At 40.1% G+C, this 23,367-nt stretch overlaps 1 protein-coding gene across 1 annotated transcript; it reads left to right on the top strand.

Moving 5' to 3' along the window:
* Positions 1 to 17,354: 17,354 nt before the first annotated feature.
* Positions 17,355 to 19,102, top strand: LOC147429059 (uncharacterized). Its single transcript, XM_086495545.1, has 2 exons — positions 17,355 to 18,170; positions 18,491 to 19,102. The coding sequence occupies exons 1-2, from the start codon at positions 18,164 to 18,166 to the stop codon at positions 18,910 to 18,912; spliced, it is 429 nt and encodes a 142-aa protein (XP_086351671.1). The 5' UTR covers positions 17,355 to 18,163; the 3' UTR covers positions 18,913 to 19,102.
* Positions 19,103 to 23,367: the final 4,265 nt, after the last annotated feature.

Genomic DNA, 23,367 nt, shown 5'->3' with positions numbered 1-23,367 from the left:
CCAAGAGAGTGTTGATGTAGGCTTCTATCTCACAAGCTTGGAGTAGGTGATGAGCTCTCCATTAAAGCTTGGGAGGAGATAGAGTGTTTTTCCTTCACACATGGTCAAGTGTGAGAGTGTGTGTGTCAATGCCAAGCAAAAATCAGCCCCCTCTCTCTCTTGGGCGAGCCCTAGCTGCTAAGTTAGGCTGGCTTTTGCCTCATTGGACCTCCCCAGGTCAAGCCAATAGGGATTAAGCAGCATAAGTGATAGCCTTCTGACATGTGTCCCCCTTTCCCCTTTTGTGAGAGCTTTAGATAATTAAATAATTAAACTAAACTCTCATTGGACCCCTTTGCCTCCTGGCCAATAGGAATCAGGCAAGCCATGGGGCTCCTGAATGCTCATTGGACCCCTTGGGAGACTGCCCAATAGTCTTCTAGGACACTTAATTCTTATTGGTTTCTTTTATTAAATGTTTTTAAATTAATTAAACTAGATTTACTCTAGCCTAATTCTCATTGGTCCACTTCAAGGGTCTTCCAATAGGAATTGGGCATACCTTGTGGGCATCTGGCCTAGGGAGCTGACATGTGTCCCTCATTCCCTTTGTGTAAAGGGAGCCTGTGTGTGTGTGTGTGGCTTTCTCTCTCATCCCCTAGCTTTGGGGCTCGCCCCCTCCCATGTAGGGATGCAGAAAGACTTTTTGGGCACACACACTAAGCATCCAATTTTCCCTAAGGTTGACCTTTGGACACAGCCTTTGAATTTTGGAACCTTAGCATTTTGGAAGTCTTAATGGGCTGAACCTTAGGGTCTTTTTAGCCCATTGTTTCACATGGCTCTTTTGCAGATGGCCCCCCCTTTTGGATCCCTACTGTGGCCGGTCTGCTAACTTAACCAATATTCTAGCTTTTTCTCCCTTGGCACTTCCCCACATTAAATGATCAGTTTAATATGAGAAAATCATTTAGGAGAATTAGATATTGATTATTATGACATTACCTCTCTCTTGAAATCATAGTCGTCCTCGACTATGGTGTAGAGAAGATAAAGCATATGCATGAGTCCTTTTCTTAGCGGGTAGAGGATCCCTATGTTACCCTACGACATCATTCCATAATGGATGACTAGTCCATTTGGCGCTTGAGAGCCTGAGGCTGCCGCAAGCATGTCTGCACATTAGTCCTATCAGTCTTCCATAGTAGAGTGACAAGCTCTACTTGGTGTTTGGGAGACGTCGTCTCCACAAACTTGATCTAAGCATGCATACTACTGTATTTTTGTGCACAAATAAAGAAAAAGAGAGTCTTATAAGACAAAAAATTTTGTTCATTTTTTAACATTTTATACATTTGCTTACTCTTGGGAAGCATTGTAAGCATTGACAAGGTTTAGGTTATCCTTTAATTGTATGCCTTGCATCCATCTAGCATCTTCAAAAGGATAATTCTTAAACTTAATAAGATATCGTCGGATAGTCTTACCGCCTCTTAATACCTTGTCTTCATGTCGGAGAATGGACTCGGGCTGCAGCACCTCCTCGTGGTCCTCGATCTCCGGTGGGTCTTCAATAGTTGGTTCTTGAGGTGGCTCTCCTTTGTAAGGCTTTAAGAGGCTCACATGAAAAGCATTGTGTATGAGCCAATGATTGGGCAACTTAAGTTGATAGGCCATCTCATTGATTGGCCTAAGAATCTGGAAGGGACCATAGTACCTTTTTGCTAGTTTAGCATAGTACTTTTGGTGGCCCGTAGGATTCTTGCCCGTCGTGTGCCTTAAGCGAGCCTTGGGAAACTTTAACAAGACCCAATCGTTTTCTTTAAAGGCTTGGGCTCTTCTGTGCTTGTCAGCAGCAGCCTTTTGCCTTTGCTGTGAGATAGAGATAGCATCCTTAATCTTTTGGAAAGATTCTTGTAGGTCTCGGCTATACTCATCTGCAGCGAAGATCTTCCCATGTACCTTAAGTAGCAAGGGACTTTTTGATCTTCCCTCAATTACCTCGAAAGGTGCTTTTCCTGTAGAAGTATGTACAGTGTTATTGTAAGCATACTCTACTAAGGGTAAGTACTTCTCCCATTGGGATCTTTGATCTACTTCCGTTACATAGGCTTTTAGTAGATCGAGAATAGTTAGGTTAGCTATTTCACTTTGGCCATCAGTTTGTGGATGATAGGCCGAAGAGAAGTTTAGCCTTGTTCCTAAATTCTCAAAGAGACCCTTCCAGAAATTACTGGTCATTCTATGATCTCTATCCGACACTATGGACATTGGCAAGCCATGGTACTTGAAAATTTGTGAAATGAAGAGGGTTGCCATTTGATGGGCTTTGATAGTCTTTTTGACAGGTATAAAATGAGCTTGTTTACTGAACCTGTCTACTATCGTCCATATTCCCGTATTCCCATGGATAGACTTAGGCAATCCAAAGATAAAATCCATGGATATGCTCTCCCACGGTGAATTAGGAATTGGCAAGGGTTGAAGCAATCCAAGTTGCTTCCCTCTATCAAATTTTGTCTTTTGACATACCACACATTTGGAAACATACTCATGTATGTTCACTTTCATGGTAGGCCAATAGAAATATGTTTCAATTCCCTTTAGGGTAGACTGAATCCCTCTATGCCCCGCATATGGGGGAGCATGAGATTCATACATTACTTTCTCACGTAGTGAGTTAGTAACGCAGAGTCTATTGCCATAGAGAAGATAGCCATCTTGTAAAGTAAATGGTTCTTCTTTCTTCCCTAAGGCAAGGGCTGAAATCACATCTCTAAAATCGGGATCAATAGCATACTCATCTATCATTAAAGATAGATCATTGTGAGTTGCTATGGAAACCGCATTTACTCTCGGTCGTCTTGAGAGTGCATCGGCTACTTGATTATGCTTGCCAGCAATGTGAGCAATATGAAAATGAAATTGCGAAAGGAATTGTGCCCACCTCATTTGTTTGTCGGAGAGCTTGGTCTGCGTCATGAAGTACTTAAGACTTTGGTGATCCGTTCGCAGAATAAAAGGAGTCCCCAATAAATAGTGCTTCCATGAGTCTAAGGCATGTAGAACTGCAAGGAGTTCTTTTTCGTATATGCCTAGAGCTTGCTCAACAGGGTCGAGCCTTCGACTCTCATAGCCTATGGCGTGCCCTTCTTGGAGCAAAACAGCCCCAAGGCAATCACCACAAGCATCACATTGGACCTCAAATGGTTTTGAGAGATCCGGTAGTGTAAGCACAGGTTGAGAGATAAGCTTTTCTTTAAGCTTTTCGAAAGCATTGTTCTCCTTAGCAGACCACGTATACCTAACATTTTTCTTTGTTAGGTCATGTAATGGTCCCGCAATTTGTGAGAACTTTTCTATGAAGCGTCTATAGTATGCACACATACCTATAAAGCTTCTTAGTTCATGAAGATTCCTTGGTTTAGGCCATCCTTTTATTACCTCTAACTTGGATGGATCCATTTGGATTCCATCTTGAGAGATAATGTGACCTAAATATTGAATCTCTTGCAAGAAAAATTCACTTTTCTTTCGATTAACATAAAGTTTATTCTCTCTTAAAACTTGAAATATTACCTGGAGGTGTTGCTTGTGTTCCTCTAATGAATTAGAGTAGATGATAATATCATCAAAGAACACTCCAATGAAGGTTCGATGAGGTCTGAACAGCTTCTCCATCAAGCGGTTAAATGTGGCTGGTGCATTAGTCAAGCCAAAAGGCATGACAATGTATTCGTAAAGACCAAATGTAGTACGAAATGCGGTCTTTACAATGTCTTGATCAACTATCCTTATTTGATGATAGCCACTTTTTAGGTCAATCCTACTGAAGTAGGTCGATCCTTGTAGCTTATCAAATAGGTCTTCTACCCGTGGAACGGGAAACCTATTCTTGATAGTGATCCTATTTAGTGCTCTATAGTCGACACACATACGATATGTGCCGTCTTTCTTTTGCACTAATAGCACAGGTGAGCAAAATGGAGATGAGCTAGGCCTAACCATGCCCTTCTCAATTAACTCATGCACTTGCCGCATAATCTCCTCTTGTTGAGCTTGAGAAACTCTATAAGGAGGTTTGTTAGGCGGTGAACTTCCTGGAAGAAGTTCAATTGCATGGTCGTCATTACCTCGTTTAGGAGGTAGCTCACAAGGGATGTCGTCAATAAAGACATCTTGAAACCCCTTGAGAAAATTGGATAACTCTAATTCCTTTTGGTTGCTTTTATTTTCTTTTGCTAAAGCATTAGGTTCATTTTGAGAATCTTTAACAAAAATCATGTACACGGAAATAGAGCTCTTTATTGACTTGTTGAAAGCTGGTGTATGTACAATGGGGATGGTGTTACCCATCTCCCTAGAATCTATATACATGTCCTTTTCCCTGAACTTAAAGAAGATTCTCCTTTCAGGAAATTTAACATGGGCAGCCAGACGGTCAAACCATGGTGCCCCTAGGATTACATCCTCATGCTTGAGAGGAGAGATAAAGAAATCCTCTTTGTCCACATAGCCTTGGACATGAAGCCTCAATTTCCCGATTAAGGGAGTGACTGAAGCTTCTTGCCCCTTGAAGGCACTGTCTGCGGGTAGGATATCTCCCATCTCGTAGGATTGTATGCCTAGCTTGGTGGCTAACTCCATAGATATGAAATTGTGAGTAGAACCAGGGTCAAAGAGAATAAAAGCATCATGTTCTCTTACCTTTCCCCAAGCATGGCATAGAGGAGATCCTTTGTGGTGAGTTTGGTGAATCTCCTCCTCTTGGATTTCAACCAAAGAAGCTCTAGGAGGATCTTGGCGGTTGTTCTTTTGGGGACAAGCGCGGTACGCATGCCCTTGTTCGCCGCACTTGAAACACCGGTTATCTTTACGATAACGCTCAAGCTCTTCAGGAGAGAGTTTATTCTTTCCTTTGTAAACTCCCTTCTCTTTAGTTTTGTTGGAATTGCCCTTAGGAGACTTTTGGACATTGTCCTTCCCCTTAGGCTCATTGGAACCTTTGTTTTCCGGGGGCTTATTATTTCTTTTACCCCCCGTTTGGAAATTGATTCGCGAGGCCACCATAGTATGGTGTATTACCGCCGATATGGTACGTGGCCTTTGGGAGTTGACATACTCCGCCATTTCTTCGGTTAAGCCCGCACAAAATTGTTGCTTTTGCTCTCCAAAATCCAACTTTTTGAAGACAGTGGCTTTGAGTTGTAGGTCCCAAAACTTGTCTACATATTTGTGGATGGATTCATTGGGAGAGAGCTTTAAGCTTCGCCATTCGGTGAGTACTTTGTCTTTGGCATCGGTGGCCAAAAACTGCTTCATAATGGAAGCTCTTAAAGCCTTCCATGTTCGTGGAGCTTCACCGTTGGCTCGTAGGCTAGACCACCATTGTCTGGCGGACTTTTGAAAGTGCATAGCTACATGGCGTAGCTTAGAGGACTCCGTGAAGCCCTCATCTCCAAACGCCGCATCGAATTGCTGGATAAAGGCCAAAACTTTGTCTGTAGCACCGAAGGTGCCATCATAGGTAAGGAAAGAGATGCTCTTCCCTCCCTCTTTGAATTTCTTCAGCTTGGACGACCTCTTCCATGCGGCATAGGATTTCCTATGGCCTCTTCTTTTTGATGGTTCAAAAGTTGCACCATCACTTTCTTCAGAAGATGAAGAATTTGAAGAAGGTGGAGAAGAGGGTGACCTCTTTCTCGTCTTTTTCTTGTCTTGATCTTTGTCGTCTTCACCATAGCTTTCATAAGAGGAAGAGGATAAAGAAGATGGAGAAGAGGGTGTCCTCTTTCTCGCCTTTTTCTTCTCTTGCTTTTTATCATCCCTCTTTGAATTATGGCGTGGAGAAGAGTGTGATGGTCTTCTCCGCTTTGGTGGTGATGGAGAGCGTTTAGCCCGCCGTCTTCGTGGAGCCATGTCCGCCGAGGTGGCGGGAGACTCGCTTCTTTCTCGTTCCTTCGGTGGAGGCTCTTGAGTTCTCCTTTGGGAAGGAGATGCATCATCAAGAAGTAAGTTCTTGAGCCCTTCATATGGATTCTCTTCTTCTTCCCGAATCGGAGAGAGACCTCTTTTGGTAGTCTCACAAGGAGGCTTCCTAGGTGTTCTCTCGTCATGGTGATGAGCTTGGAGAATCCCGTGAGCACGGAGCTGCCGTTGCACTTCACTTTGGAGAGATGGATTGCCCATGGCTTGTTGAAGCCTAGAAACAAGATAATTAACAAGCATTGAAGCATCATTAGTAGCTTGCTCATGAGCAAAATCAAAGTTATCAACATTAACTTCACTCTCTTTAATATTGTCAGCCATTCTAACAATTTTTAGGTGTAAACTTTTTAGGTGTACTTTGGCACTTCAAGCCCTAGTTGCTACTCCTCTTTACCCCTTTAGAAAAAGCACTCAAGCTACTGTACCCGCGGCTCGAATACCATTAATTGCAAGGAATAGAAGAGAGGGTCTTTCGACACCAAAACAGCACCGGCTCCTGTCAAGCTTCTAATAGCTCAATAGTGGTTAAGCCGTAGGCAAGCCCCGTAGGACTCCACTATTAAGACCATAGCTCTCGACGGTGATGCCCCGTTAACTGCACAAAGGCAGGCGCACTGCAAGGCTGAAAAATCCCTATTCTACTTACTCACAGGCAATTAATAATACCAACCATTTGTAGCTAGCTTGAGGACCTCCCTTCTTGAGCAAGAAAAGAGAAACCTTGAGCTCTGATACCAATGTAACATTTAATGGCCTAGAATCTTATTTGTAGCGGAAATTAGCATGAACATAGTGGGCATTTCATTAGAATAGATTCCTAATGATAATTACAAGAGTGCTTGGGTGGAGAGAGCAACAAAAAGCATAACACCTAGTTAGATAGCATCGACAATACTTTCAAAAGAGAGAGCAATTAAACTATTGACAACAGTTGAGGACCGGATTTGCATGGAGCCGGTCCCCCCTCCAAAAGGCTTTGTATTATGGTTTCTCCCATCAAGAGAGACATTGTACAATACAATTCTTTGTGTTCCTTCAAGACTAGCTAGTGCAATGAAGATGGAAGCTTCATACACCAAGCAAAACACTTAATCAAACACAACTTGAATTATCCCCGTTCTCAGACCCAAGACCTCACACACCTTCGAAGATGGTGAGAGCTAGCAGGGTATGAGAGTAGATTGAGAGGAAAAAGAAGTATCTTACGAGAAAGAAGTACATCTCCTCACATAATCACTCATATTAGCATAGCTTAGCTTAGTAATTAGCTTGGTAGAGAAGATGAGCATGCATTGAAGCTTGGCTCTTGGTTGGATTTGCATCCACATGCCAAGAGAGTGTTGATGTAGGCTTCTATCTCACAAGCTTGGAGTAGGTGATGAGCTCTCCATTAAAGCTTGGGAGGAGATAGAGTGTTTTTCCTTCACACATGGTCAAGTGTGAGAGTGTGTGTGTCAATGCCAAGTAAAAATCAGCCCCCTCTCTCTCTTGGGCGAGCCCTAGCTGCTAAGTTAGGCTGGCTTTTGCCTCATTGGACCTCCCCAGGTCAAGCCAATAGGGATTAAGCAGCATAAGTGATAGCCTTCTGACATGTGTCCCCCTTTCCCCTTTTGTGAGAGCTTTAGATAATTAAATAATTAAACTAAACTCTCATTGGACCCCTTTGCCTCCTGGCCAATAGGAATCAGGCAAGCCATGGGGCTCCTGAATGCTCATTGGACCCCTTGGGAGACTGCCCAATAGTCTTCTAGGACACTTAATTCTTATTGGTTTCTTTTATTAAATGTTTTTAAATTAATTAAACTAGATTTACTCTAGCCTAATTCTCATTGGTCCACTTCAAGGGTCTTCCAATAGGAATTGGGCATACCTTGTGGGCATCTGGCCTAGGGAGCTGACATGTGTTCCTCATTCCCTTTGTGTAAAGGGAGCCTGTGTGTGTGTGTGTGGCTTTCTCTCTCATCCCCTAGCTTTGGGGCTCGCCCCCTCCCATGTAGGGATGCAGAAAGACTTTTTGGGCACACACACTAAGCATCCAATTTTCCCTAAGGTTGACCTTTGGACACAACCTTTGAATTTTGGAACCTTAGCATTTTGGAAGTCTTAATGGGCTGAACCTTAGGGTCTTTTTAGCCCATTGTTTCACATGGCTCTTTTGCAGATGGCCCCCCCTTTTGGATCCCTATTTTCCCTCCTTTGGATCCCTACTGTGGCCGGTCTGCTAACTTAACCAATATTCTAGCTTTTTCTCCCTTGGCACTTCCCCACATTAAATGATCAGTTTAATATGAGAAAATCATTTAGGAGAATTAGATATTGATTATTATGACACAATATGCTGCAATGTTTTGGGTTTTTAACATATTGTTCAAGCTGAATGGTTTTCTTAAGAGTTACTTGTTTCTAATGCATTTTACACACTTAGACATAGCATTTCAAAAAAGATAAAATGATAATCTATATTAATATAATCGTGCACATTTTTTGGAAGTCTTCAAGTCACAGTTATGGTTTGTTTGAACTAGTGTGAGAGTGCAATATGTAAAATATGAACCCATGTTTTATGGTTTATTGCGATATGATGCAATGTTTTGAGGGTTTTAACTTATATTGTTCGATCTGAATGGCTTTCTTAAGAGTTACTTGTTTCTTATGAATTTTACACGATTAGACATAGCATTTCAAAGTGAAAATGATTATCAATCTGTATTAATATAATCTTGCACATTTTTTTGAAAGTCTTCAAGTCACGATTATGGTTTGTTTGAACTAGTGTGAGAGTGTCAGTACACGCATGAAACTGTATTTGATATGTTGTTTTTTAATATCCAATGCAAAAATGACGCCAAAGCAAAAGAAAATTATTATGCATGCCATTTGAAAATAATGTAATATGGAAACATCTTCATGTGCAGATGGTCACATACAACAGATTAATGAAAGTGACTTCTTCATTAAAGATCTCACAAGTGCTATCTGGGAGAACACAGAGCACAAGCTGTGAGGCGAAGTTCAGTATGAGTTGCTAATTCCTACAAAGATCCAAGAATTTGACCCCCACCACAAGGTTAGGATAGTGTTGGGCAATATGAAAGTGTGTTGTAGAGACTTGAAAGAAAATCTCCCTCCCACTTGCGTTATGAAAAAAAAAACGTTGTGGGATAAACACTGGGAAGAGCAGAAGGTCAAGATGAAGCGGGTGAAAGCTCAAGACCAAGCCTCCTTACCCAAGAGATTGAAGATGGCCCAAGATACGCAAGTGACTGTAGTTGGTCGATCAAATGCCAACGGCATTGACACAATCATGCGCACAACATTGAATGCCAAGTACGCTCATCTGATCGGCATTCCCCACGAAGCCCTGGTGGAAGGTGCAAGGATTGGAGCAAGCTCTTTTGGTGTATGCACATTATACACTATTAAAAGCATTTCTTTCTTTCCATTGCACATTACATATGTAGAAAAATGCTACAAGGGAGGGAATGAGGCAAAATTTGATAGCTTTCAGACATAGCAATAAATGAAAACACTTTACCCCTCCATTGTAAGATGCATTGGCTTTACCACCGAGGCCCCCTGGATCAGAATCTTCCCATACTACAATGGGGGGCACCTTGGGAGACATGATGTGCCGCCTGCCATTCACCCGAGGAGCATTCATATGCTACATGATGCTACAATATAATTGGAGGACTTTGCTACCAACAAATCATCACTTATCAGAGATAGAGACTACACAAATCAAAGGAATGATTCAGTAGATGCCAGCAATCTTACACGCTTTAATTGATGGTGTTGCAGCTACTCACTCAGCTGGTATAGTGCACAACGACCAACATCCTTTCAACATAATATCAGGGAGAGTTGTGTCACATTCACACGGGAGGAGGTGGCATTGATAGTTGAAGGGGCCAACATACAATTAAAGAAGGAGAATATATTTTAACAACACAAGTGGTAGAGAAAGATGCAAAAATAACACGACTATCTGTAGCAACCCAAACACCCCAAGCATCCCGAGTCTGAATGGAGAAAAGTATTCATCACTTAAGCCAGGATGGTCAGAATTGACACAAGAGTAAATCCTCTGCTTGTACAAGGGACACACATTAGTAACCTCGTCCTGCATCTAGAGTTGGTTCCCACGTCACAATCAGATGCATCTTTATCTTCCCAATGTCCACTTTGCTACAAGAATTTTGACGGATAGACTGGATCCTATGCATTGGCATGTGGCCAATATTATCACCTCTCGTGTGTTTAATTTGTTTAATGCAAAATAGTAGCCGATGTGCAATCTGTTTATAATATATTCCACAAGGAATATATTATATCTTTGGCATGGCAAATGAGTATAAATTCAAGCAAGCCCGCCAAGACACCCCTAAAACAATTAGAAATCTATTTGGTAATGAAGATGCAGGTTCTGAGCACAACAATTGAGATTGACAAATTATGTATAATTGCTACTCTAAAGCATTGAATATGATCAAAACACGTTGAATACAAGCTCTTGAATAATGGTTTTTGGCACAATCTTCATTCTACTCTTAAGCTATATTGAATCTGTGAAGTTGTTATCTTGTTCTTAGTGTAATTCAACTTCCATATCTATTGTCAAATTCTCTTCTATTTTGTCTATATTGCATTGAGATACACGACCGTCTTCATTTTGACAATCATGCACCCAGACCGGCATTTCCTCCTCGTAGCCAACACTTTTGATCTGATGCAATATCTTTTCGTTGCAAAACATATACACTAATTTTTTTGCCATTCTGCCAATAATTTGTTGCGAATAGTGCTATGAACATAATTGTACACACTCCAGTTTCTCTTTGAACTTGAGTTTCGGCACATTGTGCTAGTACTTTCATTGCAAGAAGGGGACGCAAGGACGAGTAATACTCTCCACCATTCATCATCCCCACTTCCATGCAGGTTGCTCTTTTGCCATTGATTGTACAAAATCATCCGCAAAAGGACCTTCTTTTAGTATAAATTCACCCATTTCTTTGATACAGTCAATCCGGTCCTGAACATTGGAGTAGAAGTATTAACCATCTGATAGAAATTGCTGACCACCTCTGTATTGGACATCAGATCTAAATTCCAATACTTCAGATTGAGCATGTAAGCCACACTATGGAGTGGACTATGAGAGCTCTTCCATCTTGCATGAAAATACTTGGCTAAAATTCTTCGTTGTTTGACAAAGAATGGTAGTCGCCACTCCTTCTCTACTACAGACTCTTTTAGCTCCTTAGGATTTTCAAGACTTTGTTGGACTGACCACCATGTCATCCACACTTTGCCCATGTTTGGTACCTTCTGATCAAGGTTGCAAATTGCAAACATAATGGGCATCATTACATGGTATGAATCCATTACACTCCTCCATCAAGCATGCTTGTTTATGGACCCACATAGACATGAAACTTTCTCTTTCTCTTTTTCTTTCTGCTTAAGCTGCCATTCGTCAAAGGCCGTGAATTTGAAAGTGTCAATCACAACGCACTTATTGAGGAGGAGTGATTCCAATGTATAAAATTGCGTGCAAAACCAAGTTTTAGCAAGAAGTTTCAACATCATTGACATGCACATTCTCTACAAATTGAGCACTCTTTGTCGTTTCAAGATAAACTTCACAACTTGTCGTGATGTGTCAATTATTTTGGTGAACCATGTGGTTTAAACCGTGTATATTACAACCATTGGTGAAAATGTGTGGAAAGCACTTTTTTATTAATTTGTTAGCATTTTTACAATTCTTTACATTGTCCATGACTACGTGAACGACATATTCAACATTGAATTCTTTAATTACATTAATCAAGACCTCAAAAATGTATTTGCCACTTTTAATTGCACTAAAACTGTTAACCACCTTTATGGACATTTCTCCCTGAGCGAGGACAAACTAGCATGACATTGATAAGTGATATTCTTTGAACATTAGACCAATCATCACTCACAATTGTGCAGCCTGAAAGTGATATTCTCCCAAGAATTACTTTGGAAACACGCTCTTTGACTTTGATGTAACATTTTTCCAAGAGATCATTTTGTATCCTGTGATACATTGGGGCTACGAAGGGGCTAAAAATCCTGGGCCTAGCTCATCCATTTTTTTCCATGCGACTGCATTTGAAAGCTTTGATGCAATGATTTTTGACGCATTTGCCTAAGTCCACCTTCATTGTGGCACTTAAAAGGAACACTACTTGGCATTTCCTCTCCCTATGCAGGCTATTCTATAGGGTTAGTTGGTGTCACCATAGGATTAGGAGAGTTGACATTTGACTTTGTCTGCTCTTCACATGCATCCATAATAGAGCTATGTACCCTCTATCTGTTGCCACCCTTTTTGGTGACCTCTTCTCTTAAACGCTTTGCAATTGCACGCGCATGAGGATGTTCATATTTCTTACAATTCTTTTTAATGCTACCCAAAAAATGGTTCCTAATACGTGGTGCACCGCCCAATTTTATAGCCAAGAAAAATTTTCATTGCCACTCCATATATCGACCGCATATGTTGTGAGCATAATCCCACTCTTTGCCAAGGGCTTTTTTTATTCTTACCTTCTTCGTACCACTTGTGCCGACATTTTGCTCCATTTCTTTCAATTTAATATTGAAGGCACAAGAACTAGATGTTCAGTTCTAAAAACATTTTTCTTCTTTTCAATATATATTAGAAAAAAAATCACTGAGAAAGAAATCAAATCTACACAATATGAGATTTGCAATGCACTCTAGTCAATCCACATATTGAACACATATGTTGTGAGCAAACATACACATTATAATGCACTCTCTACACATAATTATGGGATTTTTATGGAGATTCACAAAAATGCCAAAGCTCACAAAAATAAGAGAAAGTGAGTAGACGTGTGCTGGAGCTGCTGGCGACTAAGCCCGGGAGGATGTAATCTGCTCTGATACCAATTGTTGGAATTTGGGTTGTAAGAAAACACACACAGCTTGAGGAGATGAATGAAGCTCAAGGCACACAAAAGAGAGTATATTACTTAGTGTGCAATGGAAAGATAAGATAGCCATAGAGTGATGGGCGTATATAAAATGCACAGGGGAAAAACCTCCCAGTGAGGGAAAAAATGCCCCGACGGTCCTAAGTGTGTCTACACACATCACTATCACATGTATAGGGTAACATAAATCATTGTGGAGATGGAAAGCTAGGAAGCTGACCTATCAAGCCAAGGTGAAGCTCTTGTAGGCTTGTGATTGAAAGTGATAGAGGTTGAGACACAACTCAATACCATTAGAAGAGAGCTTGCACTAGCTCAAAGCAAGCTTGCAGTTTGGTACCCTTGCAGAAGAAGATGTTGGAGTTGCCACTGCCAACCTCAAACATATTTTTTATTGCATCTTCCAACTCTGCATCCATTGGCTCTGATGAATTTTGTTTGAATGAGATTTTGGCAGATCTCACTCAACATGCTGAGTTGTGAAAGCTATAACTTCTATTGTTGTAATCATTCAAGCGAAAATTTTGTTTGAATGAGATTTTGGCAGATCTCACTCAACATGCTGAGTTGTGAAAGCTTTAACTTCTATTGTTGTAATCATTCAAGCGAAAATTTTGTCTCATTTTCATTTTGGTTATGAATTTTATACAATATGTGTAAAATAAAAGTGATAGACAATATGACACAAAGTGACATGGTAAAAAGAGAGAGATCATAAGATATGGGATTATGAGTACGGTGTACCAAAAGCAATTTTAAGCAATGTCATCACAATCAAACACCGGAACCATGTCAACTTCTTCCATGTTTGAACATTTTGAAGCCACCTCCCACTCTGACTCACCATCACTTTGCAACTCAACAACACTGCCTCATGGATTTGCTTTATACCAAAGCAATGTTCAGTAGCTCTCATCACAATGTTGGTTGGAGCATGCAACAATCTCATATCACAAAACAAATATACCAGAGCCTCGGCTCATTTTGGCTGTAATCTATTCCTCTTTTTAGTGTGTATGAAGTCAAATGCAGACCGATTTCCCTCGCAATTATCACTTGATGCAACAACATATATTACTCTGACAACTATGTGTTGTAATTCTATGTTTTCTCCACCATAGTCTTTTCACCACATAGGTGTGTTGAATTTTTTGATGGTGTCAATGTGCCAAGCATTACCAAACATACCAACCCTATTTGCATTCGAGTCCTAAGAGTTGCATGCAAACAACTTTGAAATCACTCCCCACTTCAAACTTGGAGGATTGTTCATGGATGTGAAATTTTGGATCCAAAGAAAATGCTGCGCTATGTAACAGCGTGTGCATTTGGGCCCATCAAGATTGTGTGCATGAAACCAAAAATGTTTTGTCTCTACCAATGTAGCCTTGAAAGTCCTTGAGGTTTTCAATGGCTTCTGACATATATCAACACACCTTTCCAAAGACAACAGAATCTTTATCCACCAAGGTGCAACAAGTCCACAAAGGGTTTAGTAACATTGACAACCTTTTCCACATTTTTCCAAAATACTGGAGAATTGACGCGTTGATGAAACCTTAATGTTGTAGCTTGGTAGCTGGGATATTTGCTAAGCCATGGCTGCCATCGCTTGTCGGCAATTGTCTCCACTAGATCATGTCAAACATCTTTCAGTGTTGACAACACATAATATGCAATAGCAAACCAAGTTGCACAAAATATTTGTAAAGCATTGTTAGGCAACTTTGTTCGGAACAGAGCATTATGAAAATTGATGCTCTCTAATGAACTTTACTATTCTGTTTGCTTTCAACAAAGTAGTCTCTATTTTGTCAACTTTGCCAATGTCTTTTAGAAGCAAATTAGTAGTATATGCATTGCATGGTACCCATGTTAGTTCCAGGTACTTTGCTTGAAATGCAAGACCTGCACCTTTGTAATTAGCAGCATTGTCGAGACGATGACTGTAACATTCCTTGGCCCTCCAACTTTTGATATGGCACACTCATAGATCTTTGAAAGAAAGAATAGTTTTTTCTTTCAAGGACATGTCAATGGCTTCTAAAAATAGTGACCCTCGGGGACAAATCAACATCACATTGATTAAAGGCTTCTTCTGACAATTGGTCCATCCATCCAAAGCTATACTACACCCAAAGGTAGGAAGATATTCCAACATTGCAGATTTGAGCGTGCTTTCGACCTCATCTTTGACTTTTTCAACATACTCTGTGCACATTTTATTATAATCCAATATCACAAATCGTTTTTTGGCGGTGCTCATCAATGCATCTTTGAAGATAGGGTTGCACACTACATTGAATGGAATACCACATGCGAGAAATGCTTGCGTCCATTTCAAATGCAGCATCTATAACCACTCTTTATCAAAATCTTGATGGAGTGTTTGATCCATAGATATCCCTCTTCCAATACCATCAATACAATTTCTCTTCAAATTAGATGCAGTACTCGATCATCTTACTTTGAAGGATGTTGTCCGAGCGCTTCACTCTGGGAACAAAGATTAGGGGAATTGTGCTCTCTATTCTCATCGCACATCAGATCCCTCTCCTCATTTGTAACAGGTCCTTCATCCATTACATAAGCTCTTCCAAAAGTACGACCATTTTTGCTTGCCACTTTAATTTTATTCTCAAGGATAGCCTTTACGTTTTGTGCATAATCCAAAAATATTTCGTATTGGGTAAAGGGGCCTTATTAAGAACCTTTAAGCGAGGGCTTGGAAAAAAATTGCATTTTTTTTGTGTTTCAGCCTTAAAGGTGGATCAGTCCTAGATCGCTAGGTGTCCAACCACATGCTCAAATAACGTGTCATAAGATGAGTCGAAGTTATCTAGAATTGAACCAATCAAGGGCGCTTGCTTAGGGATTTCACTTACTACCAGTCACCGTCATGGAATGTTTCTTCTCTAGTAATGGTGCAATGCCGCTTCAAATCCAATGCGCATAGAGAAACTAATGCGATGGAACTGAGCAGCAGTGAGTGTGAGAAGAGCCATCGCTTGCCCATGAAGAGCTCATGTCGATACCGACCCACTCACGACAAGTGCTGCAATGGATCAAGCGTGCGTTGAAGTCAAGAAGGGCTGCAAGACCGTCCTCGCCCTCATCTTGTATATCAAGTCACTCAACTTGCTGCTTTTTGCATAGATAAGGAGTATGTTTTTGTAATATATAAGGTGAGGTGTCCATCTTTACGCTTCTCCCTTTCTTCTCTACTTAGTTTCTTTTTGTTTTCTCAGCTATGCACTCTGAATGATTGATTTCTAGGGAGTTTCATTGTTGTGAACAACCTACTTCCTTCTTCATTAGTCTTGGTCAAGGAGATCTTCTTGCTCGTGGCATTTGAGCATCATCAACAACTATGCTGGCCAATAAGCAGCTCGCCATCTACACCATCTGAAACACTCTATAGCTTCCTGGCTCGACCAGTCCATTTTTCTCATGGTTAACTTTACTGCCATCCAATCTAAAAATATTTACAAATTCTTTGGTATTTTGTCCCATTGCATGATCCTGAAAGTCTTTTGATGTGTTTAACTGTGCAATACCAAGCCTCTAGAGCCCTCTTCATCATTATCATCACTCTATTGATTGATTTTTTTAAAGCAAATAATATACATGATTTGAGGACATGTTGAGTTTTTTGCGATGACATTAGAAATTTCTTCTCGGCAGGCACTCTGTGGCTTTGTGATCCCTCAAGTATTAATTCTAACATCTACCATAACTACAATGTAGTGTGCACATTTCTTGTCATTTGCTTTTGCTACTCATGTTACCTTTGTGGACTATTGTTTGCTTCCAAGAAATCAAACATGTTACTAAGAAGGTATTTCCTTGGAGAGTATGTGGCCAAAGCTCTTATCAGTGGCTCCTTGTTTGAGCACAGAAGCAGCAAAGGTTCCTTTGAGGGCATCATTCACAACACTGATGTCAACAACTCAGGATGAAATCAAGGGTGCAAGTATAAAGGAATTTCCTTGATTTTTTGCTGTTAAATAACTATCTATCACACACTCATTTTTTCTTGTTGAATGGAAAAATTATCACATTCTCGCTTTGTGTAATCTCTGAATTGTAAGTATTTTGCAGACCCCTAATGATTTGCAAACAAATCACTCAAAATCAGTCTCAACAAAGCCACACAAAGAGCTCTTCCTAGGGGTTGTCCATCACCGTAAGAGGTGAGGTTGCTCTAGAAAATCCTCACTCAGCAATTATGATTCCTAATGGGTGTTCTTTTATTGCTATTTGTTTTTCTTGTGCTACGCATGTGTATCATTGTTACTGTGTCCAATCATTTAGTCAAGGTTAGTAGTTGCACAAAAGATGTTAAATTTGAAGCCATGAGATAATAAAACAAGCGTAATAGACAAATGTACTTGTCTCATCTATCACAACAAAGATATTGTAGAATTGGGATATCAAAAGTACATGAAAACTCCTCATGTGAGATAATTATAAATTTTTCATATTAGAGGATAAGTAATGTAATTGGAAATGTAGAAGATGGTGCTGTCAAAACTACTTCATTCAAGCTGTAGTCCACTTCAAGGATTCGAAGAGGTTGGAACTTACCAAGGCCGGAAGTTGCTGAATCAAAAAAACCTGGGTATTGTTTCTCACTGTTGAAGTTGAGAGCTTTGGAACTTTTGTAAGCAATATTTCCTTGCCATGGCATGGTGTGGTTGATCCACATGGAGTGGCCGCAAGAGAATACCTTCAATTGAGCCTTGCTCCAAGATACTACCTGTAAGTATCTTCCAAAGGAAGACTGTTGAGCCTCCCATTGCTACCTTGTTTTCTTTGCTTGCGCTGCATATCTTTTCTTTGTCTGCGTTGCTCCTTCTCAACAAGGGATTGGAGCCTTTTCTTCTCCTTCTCTAGTTTGTACTCTTCTTTTGCCTTCACACTTACGATTGCTATCTCGCTAGCTAGCATTGTTTGGAATTGAAGTGGGAGCTCTCATGCAAGCGTAACAAGCCTCCCCTTCTTGATAGCATGGAAGCTGGTGGGCAGTGCCTTCTCTGTCAATTCCTACGTCCTACCTGGAAACCTATTGTGTGTGTATTGAAATGGCAATTGTACTAGGCGTCGCAGACCAACTAGAATCGGCTGGTCACCCGGGGCGTCAACACGAGTGGACGCAAGTCGAGAGGTGAAAAGGCAGAAGAGATGAACCCACCTCTATGGGAGGTAAAGAGGCAGCGGCAGAGGGGGAGAGAGAGAGAGAGAGAGAGAGAGAGAGAGAGAGATCTTGCCCTTAGCTACAGGGTCGAGCAAAGGGGATCGGGCTTGAGATAGAGAGTAGATTGTAGATAAGTGTCACATGGTATCCTCTTTCTTTGCAATTTTTTCCTTCATTCTCTCCACATATTGGGCTGATGTGAGAACCAGGCTATTGGTATAGTCCACAAATGCTTCTCATGGTGGTCGGTGCACACAAGCTTGTGTCATTGGAACATGTAGTAGATTAATGATTCTCGCTTCTTCATCTAATTCTTGACATGTAACAGGTCTTGCAGATGAAGATGGATTCACATTTTCATATCCAAATCTGCACACGGGTGTTGTCCTTGAGGAAATATCCATGCCTTCATCCACAAATTTTCTCGCAGATCCTGTGCTTGAGGATACATTCATGGTTTTAGTCCCAAGCTTGCTCATGGGCCTTGTGCTTGAATTTGGGATCATGTTTTCATTCCTTAATTTGTTCATGGATCTTGTGCCCAAAGATGGGTTTATGGTTTCATTCCCTAATCTGTTGTTTATTGAATCAATGCCTCCATTCTCTAGTACTCTTGCTTCTGTTGTAATGTTGACATTCCTAACAAATTCTAGTTGTTGCAGCAATTCTGGAAAATTGTTGCTATTTGGAAAGTTGTTGGTGTCATTGTTAATCTCTTGCTCGATATCTACCATTGATGTTAAGACCTAAGCTACCTCATCTTCCACGACCAAAATTTGGTACTTGATATATATCTTCATCATTGTAATTGGTTGCAACCTGGTTATCCAAGTTTTCCAGAGAGACAACTGCATAGGTGGAATCATTTGCTTCCTCAACAATCGCAATGTGATTGGAGGAAATACCATCAAATTTCACTCCATGTGGATTGTGTGGCCATATTCCAGTTGCTTTAAGTCCGAATTTAATGTTGGCTTTTGTTAAAGATGACTTAAAAGCTTTTCTGCAATGGAGGCTAGTTCACTCTTACTAGCCCGAGAATGTGTTGTTCTTTGCTGCCATATGCCCCTTTCTTTTTGCAAAAGTGTACCTTTAGGGATTTGAAACATATACGTCCAAAGGCTGGAGCTTGTGAGATGTGTGTGTAGGCAAAGTTACAATGTCGATGCCAACGTCACAAGCACTTGCACCACCTCTAGCGAGACATGGCTACAATGCCCATCTAATATCAATAGATGTCTATTTTGAAAGACCATCTCTTGCATGATTGCACTTTTGAAGTGATTTATCCAGGCTTGGAAAAGTTCTCCTATTGTCCATGCTTTTCTTTGCATTGACATGGTTGCTCCTCACAATTTTCAATGTAATTGTCCTTCATTTTATTGCCTTTGAAGATGTAGTAAGATGAGATTGCTTGACTTGATGCATTCACGCAACAAAGAATAGTCATCCACTCTCTAGAATCACATGTAATTTTGTAAACAGCCTTGGTTCCTTTTTCTGCAAGGATTCTCATGCCTTTATCATGCAAGCCTTGAAAGCCCGTCTTGTCCGCATTCCATATGTTTGAAGGTGGAGTTAGCTGCATACAATTTTGCCAAATTGTCATATAGAGATTTTACTATTTCTGGTCGAAATCTCATAGCCCTTGATTGCTCAAGACCCTTCAAAACTCTGAACACCAATTGTGAATGAAAGGTTCCACCAGCTTTTGCCTGGAATTCCATTGTGAAAAGTGTGTGTCTAGTCTGACACATTTCTCCAACCTTGAGCTTGACATCTACAATGGACACCCCATGTTTTGAATCACACTGGAGAAATATCCATTGGAGCAAAGCCTTTTATTCATTTGTTGTTAGCAGGTTCACAGGGCCTCATCTCTTTTTGCATGTTGTGCCGTCTTCTCAATTTGAAATTGTAGATCTGTTGATGCCAAATTGGATTGAACATTTTTGTCGAAAGAGCCCTTCTTCTCGAGCTGCGAGCGTCTTGGCCATGTCCTCTCCTATCCATGGTAGAGTACTACACCTTGCCTTCACAATGGATTTGTTGACTTTGTCTTCATTGAGGTTTGAAAGCTGATGAATTGGTGCAGGTGTCATTTGAGTCCCATGTTTAGGGAATTGAACCCTTGCTTGAAGTGCAAGGGGTGGGCTCCCTCTTGTGGTTGTTCCCTTGCTCCTTTGTCCTTTGTTTTTGTGACTTGCACGAGAGGAAGGTGAGATGGTTGTGCAATGATTTTAGGATGTGTATATGCCTCTAGTGTTTCTACTCAACCTTGCTCCACTTTTTGTCATGATCTACAAATCAGTGCATAAGAACTCAATGGCTTCTACTAGAACTAGGTTTACGTGACGTTAATGCGCTGACATAGCCATAACTTGTTCACTTTTCTAAATTAGATCATTCACTTGATGGAAAATACACATGTATCTTTACAAACGGGGTGATAAACATAATGAGAAGCATGAGCTTGCTTATAGAACAAAGAATGATCACATGAAATACATGTGAATGAGAACGAACATGGTAATACACTTCTTGAAGGGCTAATTGTCTTGAATATCTCAAAGGAGATGCTCGTACTGTTTGAATGAGAAATTCTTCTTTTGAACACAAGGTGTGGTTGCTTCAAGGCTGGTTCATAAATTTTTGAAAATGACAGACTTGGGGGCTTCACGTGCTGGCTGATTTCTTCCCTTTTATTGTAACTTGTGTATTCACTTTTGGTGCTGTGATTGGGGCTTGCTATTTAGGATGTGTACATAGGAAAGAAGGATTCATATGTACCTTGCCCAACAAAAAAACTCATCCTCCATGGTGATGGACAAGAATATCAGTACATAGGTAATCTGCAAGTTGTGGATGCCTTTGAATCAAGCATCATTTACACTTGCAAGGAGCAATTGAGGCCATGATAGGTGGATAGCTTTCTTCTTGGGTGTTGCATGTACAATTCAACTTCCAGAAATTTGTTGTTGATGATGTTTTTGAATCAATAAATGACTTGCATGATCAACACTATTGATTACTAGTTAAATGTTGTGGCAGTTGAGGTTGGCTAGTAAGAATATAGTTAGTTTGGTCCCTTTCTAAAAAACATTATGCACGTTAAGGTTCACTGAGGTCTTGGAATAGGTAAGTGAAAGTGGGTTGTGGAATATGTGGTTGGCTTCAGCTTTGTCTGTAAAGGAAAGTAATGACAGGTGCTACTTTAGGGTAGAATGGAATGCGCAGCAAGAGCGATACATGCTGAGGAGAGAGTCATCTACTAATCTTTATTTGTGAGCTTGGAAAGTTGATTTTTTGTGGGAAATTTTGAAACTTCCACTACGCATGGTATAAATTCAGTGTGGCTTCCATGATGGTTAAGGATCTGTGTAATAAATGCACGCTTTATTTTGAATTATGTGATAGGGATTGCCAATGCTAAGGAATGTGCTACTTGTTTTTGTGTGGGAGATGGAGCATCAACTATGGGAGAGAGAGCACCAATTTTGGAAGGCGAGAGTGTCAATTACTCATTTTAGTACACTGTGAAAAATGTGCACTAAAATTGGAGAGCTTTTGTATGTAATTTGGATGCATCCCACTTTTTTGCTAACTCTTCATTGAACCATTGTTTTGTTTTTAAAGTGGACCCCATCCCATAATCGGCCCCTTTACCCTATGTCTCATGGAGACAAGGTACACGGCCGGACATTGCCTGACACTTTGAACAAATGCTCTTTGATCCTTGTAGCATTGCCACTGAACACGTGGTGACAAGACTTGCACTTCAAGCCAAATGCAGTTCGTCCTGGCACTATTTCATGCACGTATGTCCAATCATGACCACAAACCATGTTGCATGAAAGAGATCTATAAAAATTAGACAATTTTAATTTGTAAGTTGATTCTTCTATTAATCACACGTGAAGTACACAATTCATTAATTGATTATGTCAAAAAATTGATAGTACGTAGTTAATCGTATCCAGCAACAATTTTTCATTGTACGCACACATCCAAAAGAGAATATAATTAACTGTTTAGGTCTTTGGAATAAATTTCTATACTTTACACCTATAAATGATAAGAATCATACCCTAAACAATATTTTGTCGCATCGGACCATCTCAAAGTGTGAGCATACTCTAACTCAACGTGATGGTTATTAATGACCAATTTTGGATTGTAGTTACATTATCATGATCTTTTACAAATCACTTTACAAATACACTCTGTAGTGATCATTGCATATCTTCCTCGAAGTGTGAACAACTACTCTAACATCCAAGGTGATAACATCATTGTAATTGAAGCACTTCTAGCGGCACAAGATAAACATCAAGCATGACCAAGAAACTTTAACTAGAAGTATTCCTTGAAGTTTGAGCAATTGCTCTAACACAACAAGGTGATAACATTATCGTAGTTGAAGCACTTCTAACCATACAAGATAAACATCAAGTACGGTAAAATGCTTCAATTAAAAGCTTGGTCAAATTTGTGAGTATATCACTCTAACACAAGGAGTCATAGAAATTCATAATTCTATATTCATTTTGAAATGTGAGATAAACTCAAACACAACAAAAATGAATGATTAAAACCTATATAAATGTATGGAAATATAACATAATAACATGAAAGCTTAAACACAAGTTAATACTACAACCTAGATCTGAGAAAATAAAAATCATAAACATTAATTTATATCCCGTGCAGTTCCATATTTGAGTAGAGTTTCTCCTCTCTCAACAAAAACTCTAAGCCTGTAAAGTTTGGGAGTAAAATCTTAATCTAAGTAAAACAACTGATTATCTCCAATGCGAGTGAACACTTTTACTCTAGCACAAAGTTAACACTAGAATGGTAACAGGACACTTTTATGTCCTTGGACACTTTTGTGCCCTGTTAAGTGACCATTTTGCTTGAATTATTTGAAGAGTATGAAAATGAATTTTTAGGTGCTATATATTCACAAAGTTGCCTTACGAGCTGAAAATAACTTAGCATTTTTTTTGGAGTATCAATCTCACCATTAACCTTACTCTTGCACAACATTTTTGAACCTAAACTGTGTGAAAAAACGGGTCCTGTTTTTGGTTTTTTTTTTCAATTTTTGGCAACTATACCACTCTAAACTTCATGTTTGTGAGGTTTAGATGGCTAGAGGTTATGCCTTCATAGTTCTCAACATGTTTTGATGCTTGTAGGGAG

The sequence above is a fragment of the Adiantum capillus-veneris genome, chromosome 22 (genome assembly GCF_014529385.1).
Source record: "Adiantum capillus-veneris isolate H3 chromosome 22, ASM1452938v2, whole genome shotgun sequence".
NCBI classification, from domain to species: Eukaryota; Viridiplantae; Streptophyta; class Polypodiopsida; order Polypodiales; family Pteridaceae; genus Adiantum; species Adiantum capillus-veneris.
Note: the sequence above shows the minus strand (reverse complement) of the source record. Positions and strands in the feature narration are given on the sequence as shown.